The sequence below is a fragment of the Streptopelia decaocto genome (genome assembly GCF_964273445.1).
Source record: "Streptopelia decaocto genome assembly, chromosome: 12".
NCBI lineage: Eukaryota > Metazoa > Chordata > Aves > Columbiformes > Columbidae > Streptopelia > Streptopelia decaocto.
In genome coordinates this window covers 3740862-3762694 of record NC_138667.1, presented here as the reverse complement: position 1 = coordinate 3762694, position 21833 = coordinate 3740862, and the positions used below count along the sequence as shown (strand labels likewise).

The following is a 21833-nucleotide window of genomic DNA, read 5'->3' as shown; positions in this document are numbered from 1 at the left end:
AGTGCTGGGAGGGTGACATGAGCACCCCTGGCCGGTGCGGTGGGAGCAGCAATCCCCGGGCGGTCCCCATCCCCCCGCCCTGCCTGTCTTCCTTCCACGGCTGCTGAAAATTCCTGGATTTTACCCCAAGATGCCCCCTCCGAGTGTGAGAACTCCTCCTCGCCTGCTCCCATAGCAACTGTTCCCTAGCTACCCAGCCACACTTGCTATTCTCATCCCTGTGCAGCTGTGTGCGGCCCCCCCGGCACTGCGCATGAGGCTGCCGACGCTGCTGCCGGCCCTGGACCCCAACCCCCCCTCCCATCAGCCCTGAGCACGCTGCTCCCCCTTGGTGACTGTCCTGACCCTAACCCTGCTCACACTGCGTCCCCAAGTCACGGGGCTGTCCCCTGGGCTAAGGGGGCAGCGCTCAGTGCCAGCACAAGGTTCACCTCTGCACAGCTCTCCCCCAGAGATGTGATTCATGGTGCCTGGAGGGCAGTGGGACTCTTCCCCCAGCCCCACACACTCGTGACACCCCAGAAGGGCAGATGGGAGTGGGGGAACATGCCCCAAAGGGGATTGCAGCAGACTTGAGCATCCCAACAGCACGAGGCCTTGTGCCTGTCATGCCCCTGCAGCGACTTAAACCAGCAGAAGCCACCAAGGGCCACCCGCAGTCCCTGGGGCTCAGCACTAGCAGAGCCACAGCAGTCCAGAAACAGGGTCCCTGCTTCTCCCCTCCTTACAGCCCCCACCCCTGGACAGCCTGGAGCAGGCTCCCCCGGCGCTGCAGCAATGCAAGGCACGGCGAATCATACACTTAACAAAAGGTTAAAAATTTAAATACTCTCCAACTTTAGTGCAAGGCAAGCGAATGATACCACAGGTCCAAGTAGGTGCTCAGCCCCCATGGGGTACTGGCTCAGAACGAGCACGAGGCAGCAGCACACACACATGCAGGCACACACGCGTGTGCGTACATACACACAGAAGAGATGAGTTATTGCTCGGGACACAGCTGGGACGGGTGTGCACAAGAAGGGACAGGACAAACAGGACAGAGAGGGGGGCTGAGCCCCACGCTGCTCCCCAGGAACACACAGGGTCCCAGCCCCTCCACTCCCACCCTTGGGCACAGGAGCACCTGCGGGGACACAGGCTGAGCTGGTGCAGACAGGACAGCCCCAGCCTCGCTCACGCTTGGGTCACAGCTCACAGCATGACCCTGGAATCCCTTTACCATGGCTTTGCTCCCCAAGAGCAAAGCTCCTTGTGACACCGAGCTAAGCCTGGGGACCGCAGCATCCCCAGATGGCTGGTCCAGAGCCGGTGGGACTGTGCTGGGGCCATCCTGTGCCACGCCGGGGATCAGACTGAACCTTTGGACCCAGCAGGTGCCACGGGCAGCCTGCCGGTGGGCTGGAGAGGGGGCCGGGAGCAGCTCCCCAGCGCTGGCAGCATGTGCGAGACGAGGCAGGAGGAAGCAGGCTCCGGCAGACGGGGAAGCGGGGATGAGGCAGTGACGCTCTGCTGCCAGGATGCAATGGTAGACGCTTTGGCACGGCGGTTTCCTGTGCCTCAGGGCTGAGCAATGGACTCCGCTGGAGCCAGGGTCACCTCAGCACGGCCAGAAAGGTCCAGGAAAGATGCTTTAGACACCTCAAGGCACAGAGGCCTCTGCCCAGGACTCCCTGGTACAAAGCTGGGACCGTCACTCCCCCCATAGGAGGACATTTGTGCCTGTGACAGGGTGGGGGCAGTGCAGGCCCCCACCTATAGATTAAAAACCAACATATGATATGTACAGACCAACGTATATAAATATACACCAACCCTGCAGTGCCACTTCGGCACTGTGGAATGTGTCAGCAGAGCTGCTCCAGCCTGGCCTCGGCCCACGCTGGCACAATCGCTCCCCCTCTCCCCGGGCCCGAGAGAGGAGCGGCAGCCGATGAGACAAGCCCAAGCGGCAGATTCGGAAGGGTCCAGGTCTGTCCTGGGGACGAGGGCTTGCCCACGGCCAGAGACACCTTGGCCCGAGCTGTGTGCTGCTGCCAGCCCTGGAGCCGTCCTCACAGTCTTCAAATACAGATGAGTAAAGCTGTAAACAAATCCACCTTGCGGAGCCGCTGCTACTTTTGTCCTTCAGGCTGGGCTGTTGTTCTGCTGGGCACCCGGAGAGGCAAAGGGGTCCCAGAGGCTGGAGAACAAGCTGTGCTCTACAGCCGGGTGGGCTCTTCGTCACTGTCGCTGCAGTTTCCACAACAGTCCTGAAGTCAGAAGGGCAAGGAGAGGGAGGAGGGAGAGAGGAGCACAGCAAGCAGAAGGTGAGCACGGTCACAAAACTCAGCCTGCAGCTGCTCTCTGGCAGGGAAGGGCCAGGCACCCCTTGGCCTGCGCATGAAGAGCTACATGGAGGCAAGGGGCTGGAGGGGACCCCCAGCTTGCAGAGGAACAATCAAACTGCATTTGGGGGTTCGGCTCTTGGCAGACAGACTGGTGAGCACACAGCTGACTGGCTCAGAAGCTGGGAAGGTGGGCTCCATGGACTACAGGCACCCAGCTCAGTGTGAGCACAGGCCATCTGCTCCTCTTGGGGCTCAGCCGGCTGCAGAAGCAGCTGAAGCCCTTTTCGCTGGACTGGGAGGGAGTCTGAGCATGGGGCAATGTCAAACCCTTCATGGTTTCTCAACCCTTCTGTGTGTCCTGGACACATGAAGAGAGGAACGAAGGGAACTTCCCACAGCCCCCTGGGAGCGGAGCTCCCAGCTGCAGCAGCGCAGGGGCAGCTTTGGCTCAAGCTGAGGACAAGGCCTCCCCCAGGAAGGCAGTAAGAGCAGGGAAGCGGGATTAGTGGCTCAGGGAGCAGTTAGAACAACAAGCAGCTTGTGCTCTGCTGGGGGAAGGGGTCAGACACTGAAGGACAACACTCCTCTTTCCCAGATCTTGCCATGTCCACGGGCCACCGGGTATTTCCCTGAGCAGAGCAGCCAGGAGAGACTGCTCACCTCTGGAAAGAGAAAACACGTGGCAAATCACAGCTCAACTCCTGCCACAGGCAGCTGCCCGTCCTCTGGCAGGTCCTGCCTGCCTCGGGAAGGGCTGGGAATCCCAGCCCGGAGCTGGCCCTGGCTCGGGCAGCCCACTGAACAGTGACACACAACTCAGAGCTCGTGGTGGAAGCCGGAGTCAGCACCGGGCAGCTGAGAACGGGTCCAGAGCCAACCACACTTGAGTCCCGCAGCTGCCAGCAGCTGGTGGGAGGCAGCAGCCCAGACTTTGCCAGTCCTGGAAAGAAGGCAAAGACTGTTCTGGGCAGAGGAGACAGAAAGGCAGGCAAGCCCAGAGCAGCTGCAAAACGTTTCCGTTCTCCTCATCCCTCGAAAGCACTACTCTCTCTGCCTGCTCAAGGTCTGTCAAAAATGCTCTGGGGAACTCAGGAGCCCCCACAGCCCATCCCAAGAGCCAGGTCTTCTTCAGGGATGGTATTATTCATGGAGGAAAGGAGCAGACTGGCTACTTCAGTGCCTTCAACAACACCCCTCTGCGTGTGTGATCGCAGCACATTTAGCTAGGACACTCCATCCCAGCCCCCTCGACTCCCCCAGCGCAGGGAACACCAGCCAGGAGAGGGCTGGCTCCCTGCAGCCTTGCTTGGGTCCCCCTGAGAGCCCTGGGGTCCTGTGGCCCAGCACAGGAGGAGACTCTGCCTGCTGCCCCCTCGTGCCCACCTCCCTGCCAGATTTGCCTGCTACAGGCAGGAGCAGCCTGACTGCTGCTAGAGGACTTGCTGGGCAAACACTCTTACCTGTCTGCTGAATAAGCGCTGGAGTAACCCTTTTTTGGGCTGTGGAGAAGGCTGCCCTTTCCAGTCCAGGTCTGGGGGCACTGTGCCATCTGTGCTAAAGACATTCAACTCCTTAAAACACTCAGTCTCGATCATCTGGAAGAGGGTAAAGATGGTTGCAGCAACTGCCACACAAAGCCCGTCACAGAGAGCTCAGCAGAGTGCAAGAGCAGCAGGGACAGCACGAACCCTGCAGGACACTGCACTCGGCCACGGTGGGCAAAAGCAGGAGCAAAGACCTGTCCTGCAAACCTACCTCGTTCTGCCAAGGAATGGGCACGCTTCCTGTAGCAAACTTCTGGTAGAAGTCATTGTCCGTGGGCTCCAGCTCCACTCCTTTCACTGTGGAGAACTGCTCAATGTCCAGAACATCCTTGCAGTAGATGGCCTGGGGCTAAACAGCACAGAGATTGCTCTAACGCCAGGCTCCATGACGATGCCACCACCTCAAACAACTGTGGCTCGTGGTCAAGCTCAGGCCCCTTCTGCCTGCAGCCCAGAGCTTGCATGAGCCCCATTCTGCCAGGCTCCCAAAATGAGAGGGAAGGGGACGGGTGCCATCTCGTCAGGTGAGCCACTCCAGGGTTCGTGCTTCCCTTGACAGCACCATTGGCTAAAGGGGCCAGGACACGGAACAGTCACTTACATCTGGCTTGAAGGGGGGGTCCAGCATGCCTGCTTCCAGCCTCCTGAAGTTGAGGTGCTTGAAGAGAGGGTGCTCCTTTACTTCCTTGGCCCCAGCTCCTCGGCAGCCCAGGCGCTCCAGAGGGTCTTTGCACAGGAGCTGCAAACACAAAGGAAATCAGTGTTCCGGGTGGAGGGCACTTTGGGCAGGGGCAGCCCTGAGGTCAGCCAGGCTCCGGCAGCATCTCTATGGACAGCAGGGCCTGCCGGGCAGCTGGGGGGAGCGAGGAATTAAGGCACTCTTGACCCTCCTGTGCTGCCTTATCAGAGACAAGGGACCCCAGCTGCCATCAGCACCTCTGCAGGGAGCAGCCTCGACCTTCTCCTGCTGTGTGCAAAGAGGTGGTGGGAGCAAAGGGACAGGGACACATCATACCATGGTGCAGAGGGAACGGGCGCAGGGCGAGAACTTCTCCGAGTACTCCTCCTGCACTTCCTTCACCAGCCGCTCCACCTCCTCCCGCTTGATCTTCTTCTTGCGCTGCTGGAAGGGGGACTGTCCCTCGATCATCTCGTACACCAGGCAGCCCAAAGCCCACCAGTCCGGGCTGAACGTGTAGCGCTCATTCTTCACCACCTCCGGAGCTACATAGGAGCAGGGGTGAGGGATGTGTGAGGGCAGGGAGAGCGTGGGAGCAGTCAGAGACCAGTTTTTGATTAAATCAGGGCCACTTACCCATGTAGCCAACTGTCCCCACCCGGCCCTTGATCGTTTGGCCCTCCGGCACGTGTACAGCCAGCCCCAGGTCTGAGATACGGATGTGACCTGCAGAGGAGAGAGTGAGTTAGCACAACAAGGTCAAGGGACATTTGAAGCTGTTAAGAACACAGAGTAACCTGTTTCAAGCACAAGAAGAGAGAAGGACCCAGGCCCAGGGCTCCTCTTGACCTGCACTCACCGTGGTCATCCAGCAATATGTTCTCTGGCTTCAGGTCCCTAGGAAGGAAGAGACTTGATTAGCGAGAAGCCAGCTGTCAAAGCAAAGGACATGAGGAACAGTGACATCTCAAGAAGTCACAGATCAGCAGCAGAGGGATGCAATGCCCCTGCCTCTGGCACAAAGATAGTCTTCCCCTCACCCCTGCCCTGCAAGCTCTCCCCTCCCAGGCAGAGGCCAGGCACCACAACCTTCCACAACCTCCACCCCTCGGTGAGGAAGCAGTGGCGTGTGCCTGATTCCCTCCTTGCAGCTGCAGAACTCACTACAGGACAAGACATGCAAAAGAGAAGGAGCAGAGGCTGCTTCTGCTTGTCCTGTCCCAGGGCAGGGCACAGGGTATGACTAGAAGGGACCTTCTGCTCCATGTTCAGCCATATTATCCCTAACACGGCATCACACAACCCGCTGAGTACAGTCATACAATTAGCTTGTTCTCCTCCTGCCCAGCTCTCAGTCTGGAGGGTTTTGGGCAGCGTACCCTCCTTTGTTCTAGTGTCAACGCTGCCCAGCAAGTTAAGCACCCAAGTGCCTGCACCGAGGTGTTCCCGGCACAATCACATCCTGTTCTTGGTGATCCAGTGTGAGGAAGCCAAGCTAAGCTTTCCCATGCTTTCTGTTCCTGATCTCCACTCACCCAGCTCTGTGCTGCTTTCAAGCCTGAGCTTGTTTTCTTGAGCAGACAGACCCAGCTGGGCTAGTAAGAGCAGCAGGAACCCTCTTGCTTCTGCAGCCTGTACAAGGTCTCCCAGCAGGGACACCAGGCAGTGCGTACCTGTACACTATTCTCTCCTGGTGCAAGTCCTCCAGGCCACAGCAGATCTCAGCAGCGTAGAAAGCTGCCCGGGGCTCCTCAAAGCCAGCTTCTCCCATGTGGTAGATATGGAACTTGAGGTCCCCTCCATTCATGAGGGTCAGCACTAGGCAGAGAGCATCTTTAGTTTCATATGCATAGGCTAAGCTCACCTGCAATTCAGGGCAGAAAGGCTGTTAGAAGACACAGCTGGAAGAGGGTGGTGCCCGCACTCTGACGGGCACTTTGTCACCCAAGCAGCCGCTCAAGGGCAGCAGGACTGGCCCTTTGCCAGGAGAGGAGGAACTGTGCAAACCCAGGGAGGATGTGGGAGTGCCCAGCAGCCCCAGCACACCCCCGGCTTTCCTCAGACACTATTTCCCTGAGCCAGCACTGCTCCTCGCCAGGGCAAGCAGCACCCACCAGCAACCCCCGGGGCAGTTTCTGATGAATCCTCCACAAAGGGAGGTTTCAGGCTGTCCGCACAGCAGTGCAGGCAGGGAGCTCCCCACCACACAGCTCAGGGCTAGGCTTCTACCCATTTGGCTTCCTGGAGACAGTTCTTGCTGCTTTCTTCTGCCCCAGAGTTAACAAGGTGCCTGTGAGACCAGATGGGTGTTTGGGCCTGACTTTGGGGACGTTTACAGCATTTCGTGGGGCAGTAGGAGGTCCTGCCAGAGCCCGGCCTTGCAGGAGATTTGCAGCCACCAGGATCCTACCACATGGGCAGGACCTGCTTCCTCCTCTCCCCACGGGGTGAGGAGCACAGAGGTGTTGGGCTGTCTGGTTGGAGGAAGTGTCAACCATCACAGCAAAGTGAGAGCAATTCCTATGTACTTACTACAAACCTACTGTTCACTTTTTCCAGGATCTGTTTCTCATTCAGGGCCATAGCCTCTCCCTTCCGCTTTTTGATCCGTTTTTTCTCCAGCTTCTTGCAGGCGTACATCTTCCCCGTGGCACGCACTTGGCAGGCACAAACCTGGAACAGGGGGACAAGGCTCAGCACCCTCCTGCTGCCACTTCGGGGGGGGTCTAGGTTCTGCTCTCAGAAAGAGGTACAAGAAGGCAGACGTCCCTGTCCCCACCTCACTCTGAGGTTAGCGAGAAGCCTCTTGTCAAAGCAAGGACACAGAGAAGAGCGACATCTCCAGATGTCACAGATAAGCAGCAAAGGGCTGCGATGTCCCTGCCACCTGTAGCAGCACCATGGCTGGTGCCTGGGAAGACAGAAGAGCCACTCAAGCAACAGAAGGAAGCCTGACAGTGACAGTTTTCAGAGCAGTTTCCCCTGCCAAGACACAAGCAGCAGACCTGACTCTGCCCAGGCAGCAGCACACACCACGGGACACGAGTTACCTGCCCTGTGCAATACCTCCCGCAGCTCCAGCGCCTGGCAGGAGGGGAGCTCCTGCCCCTCAGAAGGGAACTGGGAGCTCATGCAATGCCCACAGCACAGCAGCGCCCAGCACAGCCCCGCCCAGCCAGCAGCACCTGCTCGTGCTGCCCTGATGGCCAACCCAGGTCTGCATCTGCCAGCGGGCAATGGTGGCTGCTTGGTACCCGAATGCAGAGGAAATGTTGGTCACTCACCTCCCCAAAACCGCCCTTGCCCAGCACACGGTACTGGCGGAAAGTGTTTTTGGTCACTGGCTGCCTGTGAGGCAAAGGAAACTGGAGTGAGATGGGAGAGAGCAGGGGCTGAAGCCCAAACCACCCCTGTGTCCTGGCCTGCAAGACTGCAGCTTGCCCCAAAAGCCCTGCTCAAGCAGACCTTGCTGCCATGTGAGGCAAGCAAGGCTGCGGCTGCTGATGGTGCCAAGAAAGGACCTTGAAGGAGAACAAGAGCAGACAGAGGCCAGGCTCTTGGCTCTTGCCGTGGCCCAGCACGGGAAGGAGCCCGAGGAACCCCCAGGCAGCCCACACGAGCAGGGTGCAGGTCTCCCAGCGATGCCAGGGAGCGTTACCGTTCCAGCCATTTCCACTGCAGGAAGCGGTTGAAGTACAAGCTGTCGAGGTAGTCAGCAAAGGGAGCCACACTCAGGTAGTCATGGATAAGCCTAGGAGAGAGCAGAGCCAGCGAGGGTCCTGAGAGCTGATCACAGCTGTGGAAAAAGCCAGAGGTCCAGGGAAAGAGGAGGTGAGCAGCCCCGAGAGCCCGTTTACTTTGCTGTTCCCTCACCCAGCCTGGTGCTGAATCACCCACGTAACCCTGGCCCAGAAAGCTCCCCCTCCAGGCTAAGCCTGATGCAAACGGAAGGTGCATTGGAGGCACCGCTGTGACGAACACAGCACCCTGAGACTGGGCTGGCACTGCTAATTGTGGCCTCTCAACACCAGCCTGGGCTGTGGGACAAAAGGGGACGACGGGACTCTTTGCAATTGCCCCTCTGTTCACAGGGCAAATGCGCACACAAGGCTGTAATCAGCTGCTGAAAGCTGCTCGGAATGTTCAGCACCAGGCGCTGAGTTGTTCACTTTCAGGTGAATATCCAGCACAAAGGACCACAGGGATCCTGCTCAAGAGAGCTAACTGCCTTGGAAAGCAGTGCCAGGGCTGCCCAGCAGAGTAAGGAGCCTTAGACACAGCGACTACACTGGAGACATGCATCAAGGAGAGGTGGATGGACTCTTCCCTTTCCAAAGCTTGCCAAGAGCAGGCAGGGCCCAGCCCGGAGGCTCCGCATTCAGACAGCGACACCAGCTACCACACACAGAGCTAACACTCCACAGAAGGCTGCAGCAAACCCATTGCCACAGCCCTGCACTTGATTAAGCAACGTGCTCCAGCTTCTGTTCAGGGAGGGGTGGAGGCCGTAAGCCCCGTTTACCTAACGGCTTCCGCTTCGCACCCGGAGCCAGGATCTCTGCGCTTCTGCCGCGGAACAGAAGTGACCTGCAGCAACAGGCAGCGTAACCCAACCACAACGGCCACATCTGTGGCCAGCGGGAAAGGACAGCTGGCACCAGGTCTGCAGCTGTCGGCTCTGCTCTACGGGTGCCAACGAGATCCTGGCACACGACTCGGAACAGCAGGGCCAGATGCTGAGGTTTGCTGGAACTGGGCCTTCCCACATGGCAGCCTCAGACCCACAGCAGACTGAGAGCAGTGACGGGGATTTCTGCAGCAGCCTGTGGCTCCCAGAGCCCACGGGAGCTCCTTGTGTTTGCTTTCCTGTAGCTGTGCTGCAAACTGTCAGCCCAAAACTCCCCAGACCTCAGCCCTAGCACCCGGGGATGAGGAGAGATGGCTGCAGCCTCTATGCCGTGCCGTGGTGCCACCTGAGGTCAGGCCCCAGCACTCCAACTTACTTAGTGGATTCCTTGAAGAGCTCCTTGGAAGGTTCCTGCTCCAGCCTCTCACAACAGGCATCTACCAGCTGCGAGGGGACTTCAGGCACATGGTCCTCACTCTGGGGACAAAGGGATAGAATCAGACACAGAGAGCAGAGCCCAAGGGTCCTGACAGGGAGGAGTAGCCCACAGGAAGAGCACAGAGGTGCCCCTCTGCTTGAGGGCCAGTGGGAAAAGCAGCGATGGACGCTTGTGAGGCGGTGAGGTGGCTCTGTACTCTGCTCTCGCCATCCTGCCCGGCACGTTTGCTGTGGCAGGACACGGGTAATGACAGCTGTCAGCTTTCCAACTGCTCTGCTGCTGCAGGCAGCAAACACAACCCTCTTACTCACATGTGGCTTCAAGTACTTTTCAATCAGGTGCTGCCCGCATTCCTTCCGCTTCTCATCTGGAGCCACTTCGTACCCTGCCTGCACAGAGCAAACAGCGTGAGGAGCAGGAACCGAGCCCTGCAACCGGGCAGCAGCTGCAGAGCAGCAACACCCTCTGCCCAAGGCTTCCCTGGATTTCCTGGAAAACCAGATCTCCGGCAAACAGCTCCCTAAGCAACGGCCCAACCCTGTCTTAGAGAAACTGCAACTCCCCCATTCTTCCTTCAGTAAAATCCTATGTGCCCAGAAGTACCTGGTCACAGTCACTCAGGGCCAACCGGTCCATGCCCAGGGCGCTGAGAACATCCTCACCTCCCCCAGTGAAGCCCAACGGGTTCTGTTCTTACCACGGCATCCAGGAACTTGATGCAGCGTGACAGCTCAGGTCGTGTCTCGCAGAACTGCCGAAAGAGCATGTGCCCGATGGGCTGCTTCTCGCACAGGCTGTGGTAGTCCCGCTCTGCAAAGGTGGAGAAGATCCCTCACTGCTGCAGCCCTGGCCCGCGTCTCCCACCAGCCCGAGACCCCCAGGAGAGGGAAATGCACCCAACGGGGACAAGAGGCATGACCGAGCTTTTACATTCCACTGTGGAAGATCCTCTTCCTTGGAAGAGGTTTGAGCTGCTGTTCTGTACAGCCTGTCTCTCTTGTTTTTAGCAGAGACCTTGGTATCCCCTGCTTGCCTGGAGGCTCTCTTCCCAACCTCTCCCCGCAGAGATCGACTGGCTGCTCCAGACACACAACTTTCCTTGGAACAAGAGGAACACACTGAGCTCATTTTCAGGCAGATCTTCCAGGCCAATAGTTGTTCTTATGACTCTTACAAACCACTTGTATTCCCAAAGGCCCTGCTAGAAGCAGCAGCATCAAAATGAGAAGCAGCTTTCCCAGAGATGCCTGTTAACGCTGCGCACAGCAATTAGACCCTCCACTCCATGGCACAGCCATTTGCTTGTACGCCAGCTCCAACTGCCCTCCGGAGCTTGGCTTCCCTGCCGATTCCTCCTACCCTCTCTGAAGTCTGGCAGCCCAGGCACAAACCCCTTTGACTACCCAGAGCACTTCCAGTCCTTTGCTTTCTTCCTTCCCTTCCACTCACAAGATGTTGTCTGATCACGAGCCAGAACAGAATTGTGTCACAGCTATTGCCACCAAGGGCTGCTGGGGTGCAGATGTGCAGCCATCCACCCGCACGCAGGGGATGTTCCAGCGCTCCCAGGGCTGGGCACTGCCGGCTTCCCCTCCTCGCGCAGCAGTTTCTCCCGAGGAAGCTGCGGCTTCCTGAGGGTGCACGAGAGCGCGGAGACCGTGGAGCTGTGGCGGGGGAGGAGGCGGCCTCGCCAGCTCTGCTGCACGGGCCGGTTTCCTTGTGTCTGCAGGGGAAGGAGTTCCCTTCAGCTGGGAGGACCAGAGTTTGCTGAGGCGAGATCAAAAGCTTTCGGCCGCCCTCACCGCTGCCCAGGCCCACACGAGGGTGTTCCCTGCGGTCAGGGCACACAAAGCTTAATTTTGCAGTGGGCAACCAGCCCACCATGGCCGCAGGCCTGCCAAGCCTCTGGAAATGCCTTTCTAGCAGGCTGCGAGGGGAAAATGAAACCACTCCAGCCAAAGAGTGACCCGAGCATGAGGAATGGGGCCACCTTTACCGTGGAGAAGCTACGTGAGGCAGCTGTCACCTGGGCCAGCACCTCGTGAGAGATGGGGACATGGGCAGTGCCAGCCAGCTGCTGGGAGGGACCTGCCTCCCAAAGCATCAAACATCACTGTCCTGCACAGTGGGACAGCAGAGACCGACAGACCGCAGCCACCGGCAGAGGGGCAGCACAACAATGATGAAATTCAGTGCTGGAAAACATGCCATGACCCCCCCAGGAAGGGCGGCCGTGGGCAGAGGATGGACACCAGCTGAGGGAAATCTCTGCTGGGGGCACACAAGTCTGAGAGGCAGAGAGAGGCCAAGATAGGAGCTCCAAGGAAAGCCCAGAGCTGTGTTCAGCCCTGAGAACTTGCTCCAGAAAAGCAGTTTGTAGCAAAACCAAGGCAAGAATCTCCATCTGACCACACTCAGCTGCAAAACCGGCCCTGAGAAGTGGTGCGTGGTGCACACAGCAAGGTGGTGGTGCACAGTGAGCACCAGGATGTTGTGAGCTTGCAGGTTAACAAGTAGATGAAGGAGATTGAGTTATTCCAAGTGCTACAGTCCACTCTGCCTTCAAATGGAATCACTCCTCTCCTTGAAGCTGCCAGGACCTGGAAAACCTGGGCAGGGCAGAACTGGGGACTAGAGCTGCAGAAACTTCCCAAACCCACTCAGCCCAGTGACACGTGCTCTGAAACAAGGCCAGTGCTGCTGCGCTCTCCAGCTGGCAGCTGGATCCGGAGTGACAACTCAAACAAGCGCTCCCCTTCCCAAGAAGCAGTGTTCCCACCCTCCGTGCCCCAAAACAATTTCACACGACCTCAGGGCCCAGCCTGCTACACAAACAACATTCAAACCACGAAGAATACAAAGTGCAGTATTGAAAAGACAGGCCAAGCCCTGCCCAGCTGTACCTCATCCATAGCACACCGCAAGAACCCAGTTTTGCCCGAGTAAAGCTGCTGTATTAGTCTTAGAAGCTGAGGTTTGCAAAGCAGGGCTGAATCCCAGGCCGGGAGCCCAGAGGACATTAGCAGGCCCTTTATTTATGCAAAGGCACCCCAGAGTGATGCTCCAGAGCTCCGCGACACCAAGCAGACCTGTGTGCACAGAGAAGGTGGCATTATCTCTAGTGAAGCTCTTCACAGCCTAGAAAGTGTGCGGGTACATCAACAGGGATTATCTGGTGAGCATCACGCAGCTGTGACTTACCCACCTATTGTTTCTTCTCTACACCCTGAGCTCTGAGTGATCCTGGCCGGGTTTTGGCTGACACGCTCCCCATTATACGTCCCTGACTCTCATGGATTCAACCTCCTCCAGGTGTGCCCGGCTTTAGGGGGCAAAACACCCACCCACCTACCCCGCTACGGAGCTCCCGCCTGCCACCGCATCTCACCAAGGGTTTGGCGAAGATCCTCGCAGAGGCTGATGTGGGGGAACTGCAGCATCTGGCGCCATTTCTTACTCTTGCCTTTCCGGTTTCCGCCACCACCTGCAGGGCACACAAAATCGGTACCACGAGTTATGAAGCAAGGCCGTCTGGTTGTAGCCTCACCTTGCCAGGAGCCCAGAGAGGAGACACCCTCTGTCCATTTACATGTGCAAGCCCAGGCAATGAAAACAAGACCGAAGTGGCACCGCCGTTTCCCAGCTGGTGGAACAAAAGCTTTGGAGTCTCTGACTGTCAAAGGAAGCGGATGGACCAAGCCGCTCTGGCTGCTGAATAAAGTCCCAACCTAGAACATGAAGACCTTTCACCTGGACATCTCAGTTAGGTTGTATATAAGATGGGAGAATCAGGGCAGGAGAGCCTAAATCCACAGGTTACTCTGCTTGCACAAGTTTTTGGCTCCCAGGACTGTCCTCAGGACCTCCGCATAATTAATCAACCCTCCAGGCCAAGCCTTGCTGGTGTGAAGCTCTTCCTGCTGTAGTAATGATGTTCATGCCACCTACTCATTCCAGACTGATTGCTTACTCCAGGGAGGGGCTCTCAGAGAGAGGACACGGGCTGGGAGACAGGGCTCTCATCCCTGCTCCACAGACAACTCACTGCATCGCCCGGGGCTTCTCACTTCAGTTTCCCACCTGTGAAGTGGGGACACTCCCACCCTTCTCCAGAGATAAGCCAGCCTCAGAAAAGCAAGATCCAAGAACCAGATAGCATTCCAGCTTCAGTCGCTGGAGAAAATGCCCAGTGCTGTAGGACAGGGTGGGAAAGCTTCTAGATAGACCAAAAAATTTACATCATAGCAGGCACTAAGTACTGAAATACTGATTGCTGGGATCAGTCGCCCTCCAGGGATTGCCTTCCCCCACCCTGCACACACCTCCCTTTGGAAACACACTAAACCATCCTGTTGAGTTGGGCCAAAGGCTTTCTGAAGCCAGGGGGGGTTGAACATCATTTATCAGCTCTTGAGAAACACTTTCATAACACTTTCCTCCAGTGCAGATGCAATTCAGCCCCTAATCCCAGACACAGTCCCTGGGCACACTGCTCCTGGTTGCGCAGGAGGCCTTGGTTGGACAGATGGGTGGGACGGGGCCAGCGCAGCCGCCTGCCACAGGGCCAGCCCCGGGTCTCAGCCCCTGGCGCGCTGTGGGTCGCTGTGCTCTGTCTGTGCTCCGTCTGCCCCGCAGCAGCAGCAGCTGGGCCGCACGGTTGTACAAACGCAGGAAGGAAGTGACTCAAGGGTAAGCAAGAAACCAGCAGCACAGACACCTTGTCAGCCTCAGCTTGTGGCAACCAAGCGGACGGGGACAACAAAGTAAGGGCATGGGAGGCCGTGCCACCCTCACCCCCAGGAGCGCTCAGTGAAAGGCAGTTGTGCCCCACAGCACCCGCAGGACAAGGCCCAGCCGCTTGCGTTTCCTCAAGTTGTTTGCTTTGAAAGGTGGCTCCAGCGCCATCACACAGGGTTCTCCCCCGCCCTCGCGGTGCCGCAGCAAACGGCCCGGCAGTGAACTCGTCTCCTGCATGCCAACCTCCCACCCTCGTTCAGAGACAGGGAAAGGTGTGGGCCACCTCCATCCAGAGCTCAGCACAGGGGAGCTTCAGGGCTTGGTGACACCACCAAGCTGGCCTGTTGTTCCTCTGTCAGAGGCCAGCAGGGAAGGGGGACGATGGGGGAAGGATCCTTCACCTTCCCTGGGCTAAACCCTCCAGGAAGAGTTTGAAGGAAACACAGTGTGGTGACCTATGGCAGCAGCTGATGGTGGCTGTCAGCAATCCCCAAGGGTGATCCCATCCCCGCACCAGGAGGCTCCCTAAAAGGCTGGGCTGGAACAAAGCACCTGGTGCTGCCAGACCTGACCAGCAAAATGGCTCTGTTCTGTCACACTGGCTGCCAGAGCTTGCCTCAGTGGCCACCACGGCCACAGGTGGGAGAGACACGGCCAGGCAGCACAGACACCCCCGGCTCTCACGAGCCAGGAGCCCTGCAGCACAGGTGTGCCAGCGGATCGTACCTGCCCGTGCCCAAACTACCCACCACCTGCCGAGGAGGAGCACTGGGAAGCAGCACAGCAGCCTCCGATACCTCGCTCTGCCTCGGCCACCAAACTGCTCTGCCAATAGCACCACAGTCTCCTGGTCCCTCGGTCTATGGGACGCAGGGCCTTGTAGCTTCAAGTCCCAAACACCACTCTTTGGCTTTGTCTGGATTTGGTGTTGAACCATACCTTGCCATTACGAACCATAGCGTCATGGTCCACCACGGTCACGGTGCCTGAAGTATCAACACTAAGCTTGATTTTCAGGCAGCTCAGAAATGTTTCTGTCTGTGTAAATTTAATTTCGTTGCTCTTTGCTCCCACAAATCTAATCTCTAAAGCTCTTTAACTAGATTTCTGTGGACCCTGAGGCTCCAAAATGACTTGGTCTGGCCAGCTGAACGCCGTGGGCCAGGAGAGACTGTACTGCCCTGCCACTTTACAGGATCTAATGAACTCCCTGATGCCTGGCTGAATCAGATCTTCTCTGCAAAGGACCAGGTTCCTGTGTGACAGATTTCGCAGCACGGCTCCTCTGTGCCTTCCGCACAGCCCCACTGCTGCCTGCATCCCCGTGGAATCCAGCCATGACCCGGCAAGCAGCAGGAGGTTTGTGGCCCCGCAGCAAAGCCCCTGGTGCTGAGCTGACCAGGGGCCGTGGCTGGCGTGAAGGTGGAGGAGAAGTGGTCACCGCCGCAGTTTTGGATCAGCCCTTGTGTGGGAAGGAGCGGTTTATCAGCCTAAAATCAGCTTTTTTCTCCCAAGGCACCCAGAGCTGGTTTGTCCCCGTGCCAGAGGAGCGGGAGCAGCCGCTGGAAGGGGCAGGGCTGGGGGGGGCAGGCGGGGCCGCGGCGCTGAGCCCGCGGAGCACAGCCCCCCCGGAGCACACGCAGCACGGGCGCTGAGCAGCCCCCGCCTGCCCGGAGCAGCGCCGGGACTTCGTTTAGAGCTCCGAGGCGGCCGCTGTGTCCAACCGGCGCCGTCACCTCCCGTTCCCCGCAGCGCCGCGGGCAGCGGAGGCTGCGACCCCTCGGGAGGGAGAGCCCGGGGCTGAGCCCCGGGGACAGACACCGCCGGAGCCCGCAGGCCGGGGGAGCGGACGCCGCTCTAGGAAGCGGCCCGGCGGGCTCACGGCTCAGGCCACCGGCCGGCCGGCACCTCCGGGGCGCTGGGCTCGCTCGGCGGCCGGGCTGCCCCAGGCCGGGCTGCCCCAGCGCCGCCTCGGGCCCCGCCACCCCCCCAGCCCCGGGCACCGGCGCCACCGCTCACCTTCGCGGGCCTTGAGGAGGACGGTGTTGGCGACGATGTTCTCCAGCTCCATGGGCCCGGGCGGCGCCGCCGGCTCCGCGCCGCTCCCCTCCGCTCGGCCCGCGCCCCACCGCCGCGCCGCGCCCCGCCCACCCGCGCGAGCCCGCCAATGCCTGCCCATGCTCCTCCCGCGCCGCGTTCTCATTGGTCCAGCCCCCCAGGAAGCCTCGCCTCCTCCGGCGAGTCGGTGCGCTCCCGTTGGCTCCGCGGCGGGCGGGTGTGTGGGAGGGCGGGGCGGGGAGAGAGAAATGCGCGTCATTCGGCGGCCATTGGCGAAGCCCTGCCGGGAAGAGGGAGCGGGTGCTTATTGGAGGGCGAGGTGTCACTCAGGAAGCGCAGCCGCCTCTCCGGGAACCGATTGGACGAGCGCAAACGGCTCCCACCTCAGCGAGAGGCCCTCCTTCCGCGGCATCTGATTGGGTGTGGAGCTGCCACTCCGCTGCTGACTGGGTTGTGATAGGGGTGTTTGGTAGGGGGTGGGGCCGAGCGTTTGTTTATAAAGTTAATCGGGCGGGGGGAACTCTCTAGAGTCGGAGGGTTGAGCGGCTGCAGCTCTTGGGCGTCGCGGGGGGTTGGGGGGCGGGTAGGGAGCGGAGAGCCTCTTCGGGGTGTCCTGAGCTCCTCTGAAAAGCAGTTACATGTTTTGAGGGCCCTCTCTCTTTACAGCCCGGCCCTGTGTGTGTGTTGGCCTCAATAAAGGTCTCCCAGTGTCCATGTGCCTGGTGCTGGTCAGTCCCTGTGTTGCAGGGCAGGTGATGCAAGCTCTGGTGCTGCACCTGGTCACTGCTGCTGTGGAGGTTTGGGGGTTCCTCGTTGTGATTCAGCCTCATCCCTTGGCTTTGGGGGGTACCGTGATGCCAGCCGCGTCCTGCTGGGACTGACCCCAGTGGCTGCTCGTTTGCTATTTCAAAGTTTGAGCTCCTTTTGCTGCTCCTGCAAGCTTCTTCCTTCCATTGCTTTGCTCTAAAAGCCCCTTTTCCCCTGGTGCTTCAGTTGGCAGCAGCTTTACCCCATCCAAAGGCAAGCCATGGCATGGGGAACCTCTCCCTGCCTGCTCCCCAGCAAAGAAGTCATTGACTTCTCCACAGAGCTGTCCTCCTCAAGCACCCCTGGGTGGTCCCTCAGCCCTGCAGATGACCTGCCCGGCTCCCCGCTTCTCCTGAGTGTAAAACCGCTCTTTAACCCTCTTACCCCTTAGCCAGTTGTGCCTGCCCTGCTTTCTGCTCCTTCTGGCTTCCTGAAGCAGATGTCACCTCTGCCTTCTGACAGCTCCTGTCTCTTGCTCCAGCCCATGAGTGATGCCCTCTGCCTCCCCTTGGGTGTGAGGCTGGTGGTGGCCAGAGCATGGAGGAGCATGTGGTGATGGACAAGTCCCTCTGCTGACCTCTGTTGATGTCAGCCTGCTGGTGGGGAGCAGCCTGGGCCCCTGAGGGCTGCTTGGCCAGGCCATGCTGGTGAGTAGGAGGGAAGAGGTTCATGTCCTCAGGCTGTAGCAAAGCCGAAAATAGCACAAATTATTCCAAATGCTCATTGCCCGTGCAATCGGTACTGACTGATCTGCCATGCCCTGGAGATGAGGTGTTGCATCTTCTGGTGATGAACCCACAGTGATAATGAGGAGGAGGATGAGTTGCCTCAGAGGTGATCTCCCGTGTCACTCTGCCATGAGGGATGAGCTCACACCGTGAGCTTTCTTCTTTTAGAGCTGCTTTCCTTTGAAAGGTGGCACTTGCTTATTTTGAGCTTCAAAGGCGATGACTTTGTCTCCATGCATTTCCTTGCTTAACCCTTAGGTTGCCAGTTTTGGTTTGCTCCCAGCTGATGTTTTCCAGCACCGTTCCCACCACCGACAAGTGCCATCAGCCATAGGGTGCTGCCAGAGCAGCCCGAGCATCCAGAGGGGTCCTGGTGTTCCCAGCAAAGCTGCTGGCAGCCCAGGTGGTGCAACCAGTGCTCTGTTTTTAGCTTTGCGGAGGCGATGTGGCTGGAGAGGGAGGGGCTCTGAACCCAAGCCTATCAGGGGACTAATTCAAAATAATCTTGAGAAATTGAAGAAACAGCCTAAAAATGCAGGATGCAATTCCATGCAGATGAGCACAGGTGCTGCAGTTGGGCAGGAGTAATCAGTGCTCAGGGGGGAGCCGCTTTCCCAGCGGTACTGGGGTCACGGTGGCTCATGAGAAGAACAGCAATAAGGGTCACGCTGTGAAGGATTAAACAGACTTTTTGTACAAACTTGATGGATTAAACAGACTGTTTGTACAAACTTGGAAGGAAAGGGCTGCTGTGATCTTCTTAACTAGTCTTCTATAGGCAGGATGATATGCTGGATGGCGATGCAGTGGGAGATGCTTAGTGGGGAAGATCTCCCCAGAGCATCCCAGAACCTCAATAGTGCCTGGGGTGAAGGGGGCGACCAGGCGCTCCCAGACCCCACCCAGCCCTCGGGATGTGGTGTTTTGGACATCAGCCTGCAGATCCCTTTGGTGGCTCACATGTTGCCTCAGTGCCAGCACAGAGAGTGTGCAATGGCAACTCCTTGCCCAAGCTGGGGGAACCTGCCCCTCCTGCCCTGCAGCATCCCGTGCACTCCTGCCTGGGAGAAGGGACAGTGCGTGGTCCCCTGGTCAGCCCCAGCGGTGCTGGGCAATGGTGAGGGCAGGGTGCGGGAGCCTGGGCACCATGGGGCCCTGGGGTGCTGCCCACAGGGCTGGTGCCCCTCGGGGACAGCTCCTGTCCCCCAGCTGAGCTGGCCTGGCCAAGTGTCCCTGGTTATTTTTAGTAGCAAAATGCTATTTAGTTGTGAAAAGGCAAAAGGCGGCTGCGGGAGGGGAAGCAAGGCAGCAGCGATAGGGCAGCTCCTTCCGCAGATGGTGCCAGCGTGGCTCCAACCGCCGGGGTCAGCACTGGGCCCCCGTCCCAGCACGACCCCCACTGGGAGCCTCCACTGGTCCCAGAGCTCATGCCGTGAACCTCTGTGCATGGGGCCAGTGGGTGCAGGGGATGGCCTGGGGAACCTCAGTGCTGTGACTGTCCCCGTCCCTTCCAGCCCCTTGGACCCCATGGCTGAGCTGTGCCCACCCCGGTGAGGCTGGCGTGGGCTGGCGGGGACCAGCGTTCCTTAGGCTCCAGCTCTCAGGCGCCGGAGGCTGTTTTTAGCTGAGTGAAAGTCCGATGTTTTGAGATTTTCTATTTTGAGCTGCAAAGCTGGAGAAGTGGAGCAGCCCCTGACCCCTGGGTGTCTGTGTGAAGCGGGGCTGGGAGCCCGGCAGGGCGGGTGTGGGGTGGCTGCTGCTCCCAGGAGGATGTGGCTGCCCCACGGGTCTTTGACCCACAGACCCACGGTTGTCCCCATGGCCCCTCACACCTCAGGCTGTGCTGGAGCATGTTCCCATGTGTTCCCATCTCCCACGCTCTCCCAAGGGAGGACGGCCTTTCCAGCACCAGGATGTCATTCCTCCTTTCCCTCCTGCAGCAAGACCCTGGCGAAGCCCCTGAGCAGGATGTGGGGTGTCCCACCGCACTCCTGCCTCACTATGGGGTATGTATGTGCCCCCACAGAGCCTCCATCGCATGGCACAGCTACATGCTCAGGGGTAGACAGAGGGGACAGCCCCGGCAGTGGCACACAGGGCTCGGGCTGGGCTGCTGTGGTGGCACAACCAGCTCATCCCAGTGCTAGTGATGCTGCCACGTGGGGGGCTTTTGTTCCCCCTCACAGAAGCTGTGGGTCCATGGCTTGTGGCCATGGGCACACAGAGGAGTTGTGGTTCATGGCAGCAGGGTGGGCTGGCATTTACCAGAGCTGGTAATTTGTCACCACTGGTGGTGACAAATCCATGCTGCAAGAGGGGGTGGGTGGGGGGACATGGGTGACGACAAGTGGCAGTGAGAGGCAGGTGCCAGCCCCAGGCACAGGCTTTGGCCATGTTTTATTCAGCCCCGCATTTCCAAAAGTACCTTGCGATGCACACTCGCACCACAGTCCGGGGTCTGCAGCAGGACTGGGCACTGCTGGTGGTGAGCAGGGCTGGGGCCACGTCTGTGGTGTCCCTGGTGTCCCTAGATGCAGTGCTGGCGGGGGACGGCGAGGAGCCGGCGGAATGCAGCGCGGAAGTCCCGGTTGAAGAGGGTGTAGATGAGGGGGTTGAGGCTGCTGTTGCAGTAGCCGATCCAGAAGAAGAAGCTGAAGAGGGGCTTGGAGACGTGGCAGCCCTCCCCGCAGACAGCCCCCAGGCTGTAGGTGAAGAAGAAGGGGAACCAGCACAGCACGAAGGCCCCCATCACCACGGCCAGCACGACGGTGAAGCGCCGCTCCCGCGCCCGCACCAGCCGCTGTCGGCACAGCAACACGCTCTGGTGCTGGCTCTGGCGCCGCCGGCCTGGCACCCCGACCCCCGGCCCCTTTGCTCCGGCAGGGTGCAGGGAGCGGGCGGCGAGGAGGGCGGCTGTCCGCCGAACCGTCAGGTGGTAGATGCGGCAGTAGACGGCGACCATGACGAGGCAGGGGGCGAAGAAGGAGGCGGCGCAGGAGGCCAGCACGTACCAGGTCTCCTGGCTCAGCTGGCACTCCTGGTCCCCCGGCCGTGCCCGCAGCAGCGGTGGCAGTGCCACCAGGGTCGCCGCCACCCAGACCATCCCGATCATCCCTTTCACGCGGCCGGGGCTGCGGCGCAGGTTGAGCCGGGCCGCCCGGGTGACGGCCCAGTAGCGGTCGAGGCTGATGGCGCAGAGGTGGCCGATGGAAGCGGTGCAGAGCAGCACGTCCAGCGCCAGGTACAGGCTGCACCACAGGCCGCCAAAATACCAGTAGCCCATCACCTCGTTGGCTAGTGAGAAGGGCAGGACGAGGATGGCCACCAGGATGTCTGCCAAGGCCAGGGACACCAGGAAAAGGTTCTGTGGAGCCCGTAGAGCCCGGCTGGTGGAAATGGCTGCCACCACCAGCGTGTTGCCCACCAGTGTGGCCAGCAGGACGGCCAGGGCGGCCAGCAGGATGAGCCCAGTGGCCGCTGGTGAGTGAGGGGCACTGCCGGTGCCGCTGCCGTTACTGGAAGCATTGGGGAGGGCACCAGCTGGCTCCATGCTGGCTCAGCCCCTCAGACGGACAGAGACCCATGAGGCTGCCCCCCACCACACACACCCCGCTCACCGCCCCACCACTTCTCATGGCACAGCCCCGGCATCACCGAGCCCCTGGGCAATGTCCTGGCCACCACCACGCCCGTACTGACCCGGTCCAGCAGCAAGGTGGAGGTTGTCCTGGCCCGGTGGTCACCCGGCCAGGCATGCGGGGCAGCAGCGGTGCCGGCAGCCCCTGAGCGCTCCCGCAGCAGCACGGCTGGCTCTGCTGGTCCCAGCCCAGGAGGCGGCAGGCGGGAAGGAGGGAGGGACGGGCTTATATCACTGGCAGGAGCCC

General features: G+C 59.5%; 2 protein-coding genes across 5 annotated transcripts; both read right to left on the bottom strand.

The window, feature by feature from the left end:
* Positions 1-813: 813 nt before the first annotated feature.
* On the bottom strand, positions 814-16479 carry GRK6 (G protein-coupled receptor kinase 6). Of its 4 annotated transcripts, none has more exons than XM_082063623.1 (16): positions 16376-16479; positions 13008-13103; positions 10317-10429; positions 9931-10008; positions 9557-9657; positions 8212-8304; positions 7838-7901; positions 7086-7226; positions 6227-6417; positions 5413-5450; positions 5190-5279; positions 4890-5098; positions 4476-4613; positions 4086-4223; positions 3791-3925; positions 814-2992 (listed from the first exon to the last, which is right to left on the bottom strand). In XM_082063623.1, exons 1-16 carry the CDS (start codon positions 16425-16427, stop codon positions 2987-2989), a joined length of 1683 nt encoding a protein of 560 aa, XP_081919749.1. In that variant the 5' UTR covers positions 16428-16479; the 3' UTR covers positions 814-2986. The 4 variants fall into 4 exon arrangements, with proteins under 4 accessions (XP_081919749.1, XP_081919748.1, XP_081919750.1 ...); XM_082063622.1 differs by having other exon boundaries at positions 814-2252; XM_082063624.1 differs by having other exon boundaries at positions 814-2252; positions 6227-6371; positions 7097-7226.
* Positions 16480-20337: 3858 nt separating this feature from the next.
* On the bottom strand, positions 20338-21760 carry LOC309445235 (alpha-2Db adrenergic receptor-like). Its single transcript, XM_082063803.1, has one exon. The coding sequence runs from the start codon at positions 21497-21499 to the stop codon at positions 20477-20479; it is 1023 nt and encodes a 340-aa protein (XP_081919929.1). The 5' UTR covers positions 21500-21760; the 3' UTR covers positions 20338-20476.
* Between the last annotated feature and the right edge of the window lie 73 nt (positions 21761-21833).

Excerpts from the sequence above, each read along its gene's own strand:
- GRK6 (XM_082063625.1), bottom strand. The coding sequence starts at position 16,427 with ATGGAGCTGGAGAACATCGTCGCCAACACCGTCCTCCTCAAGGCCCGC. Across the intron at positions 7,902-8,211 it reads CAGTGGAAATGGCTGGAACG|GCAGCCAGTGACCAAAAACA; the intron begins GTAACGCTCCCT and ends TTTGCCTCACAG. Across the intron at positions 7,227-7,837 it reads GCAAGGGCGGTTTTGGGGAG|GTTTGTGCCTGCCAAGTGCG; the intron begins GTGAGTGACCAA and ends CCCCTGTTCCAG.
- LOC309445235 (XM_082063803.1), bottom strand. The coding sequence starts at position 21,499 with ATGGAGCCAGCTGGTGCCCTCCCCAATGCTTCCAGTAACGGCAGCGGC.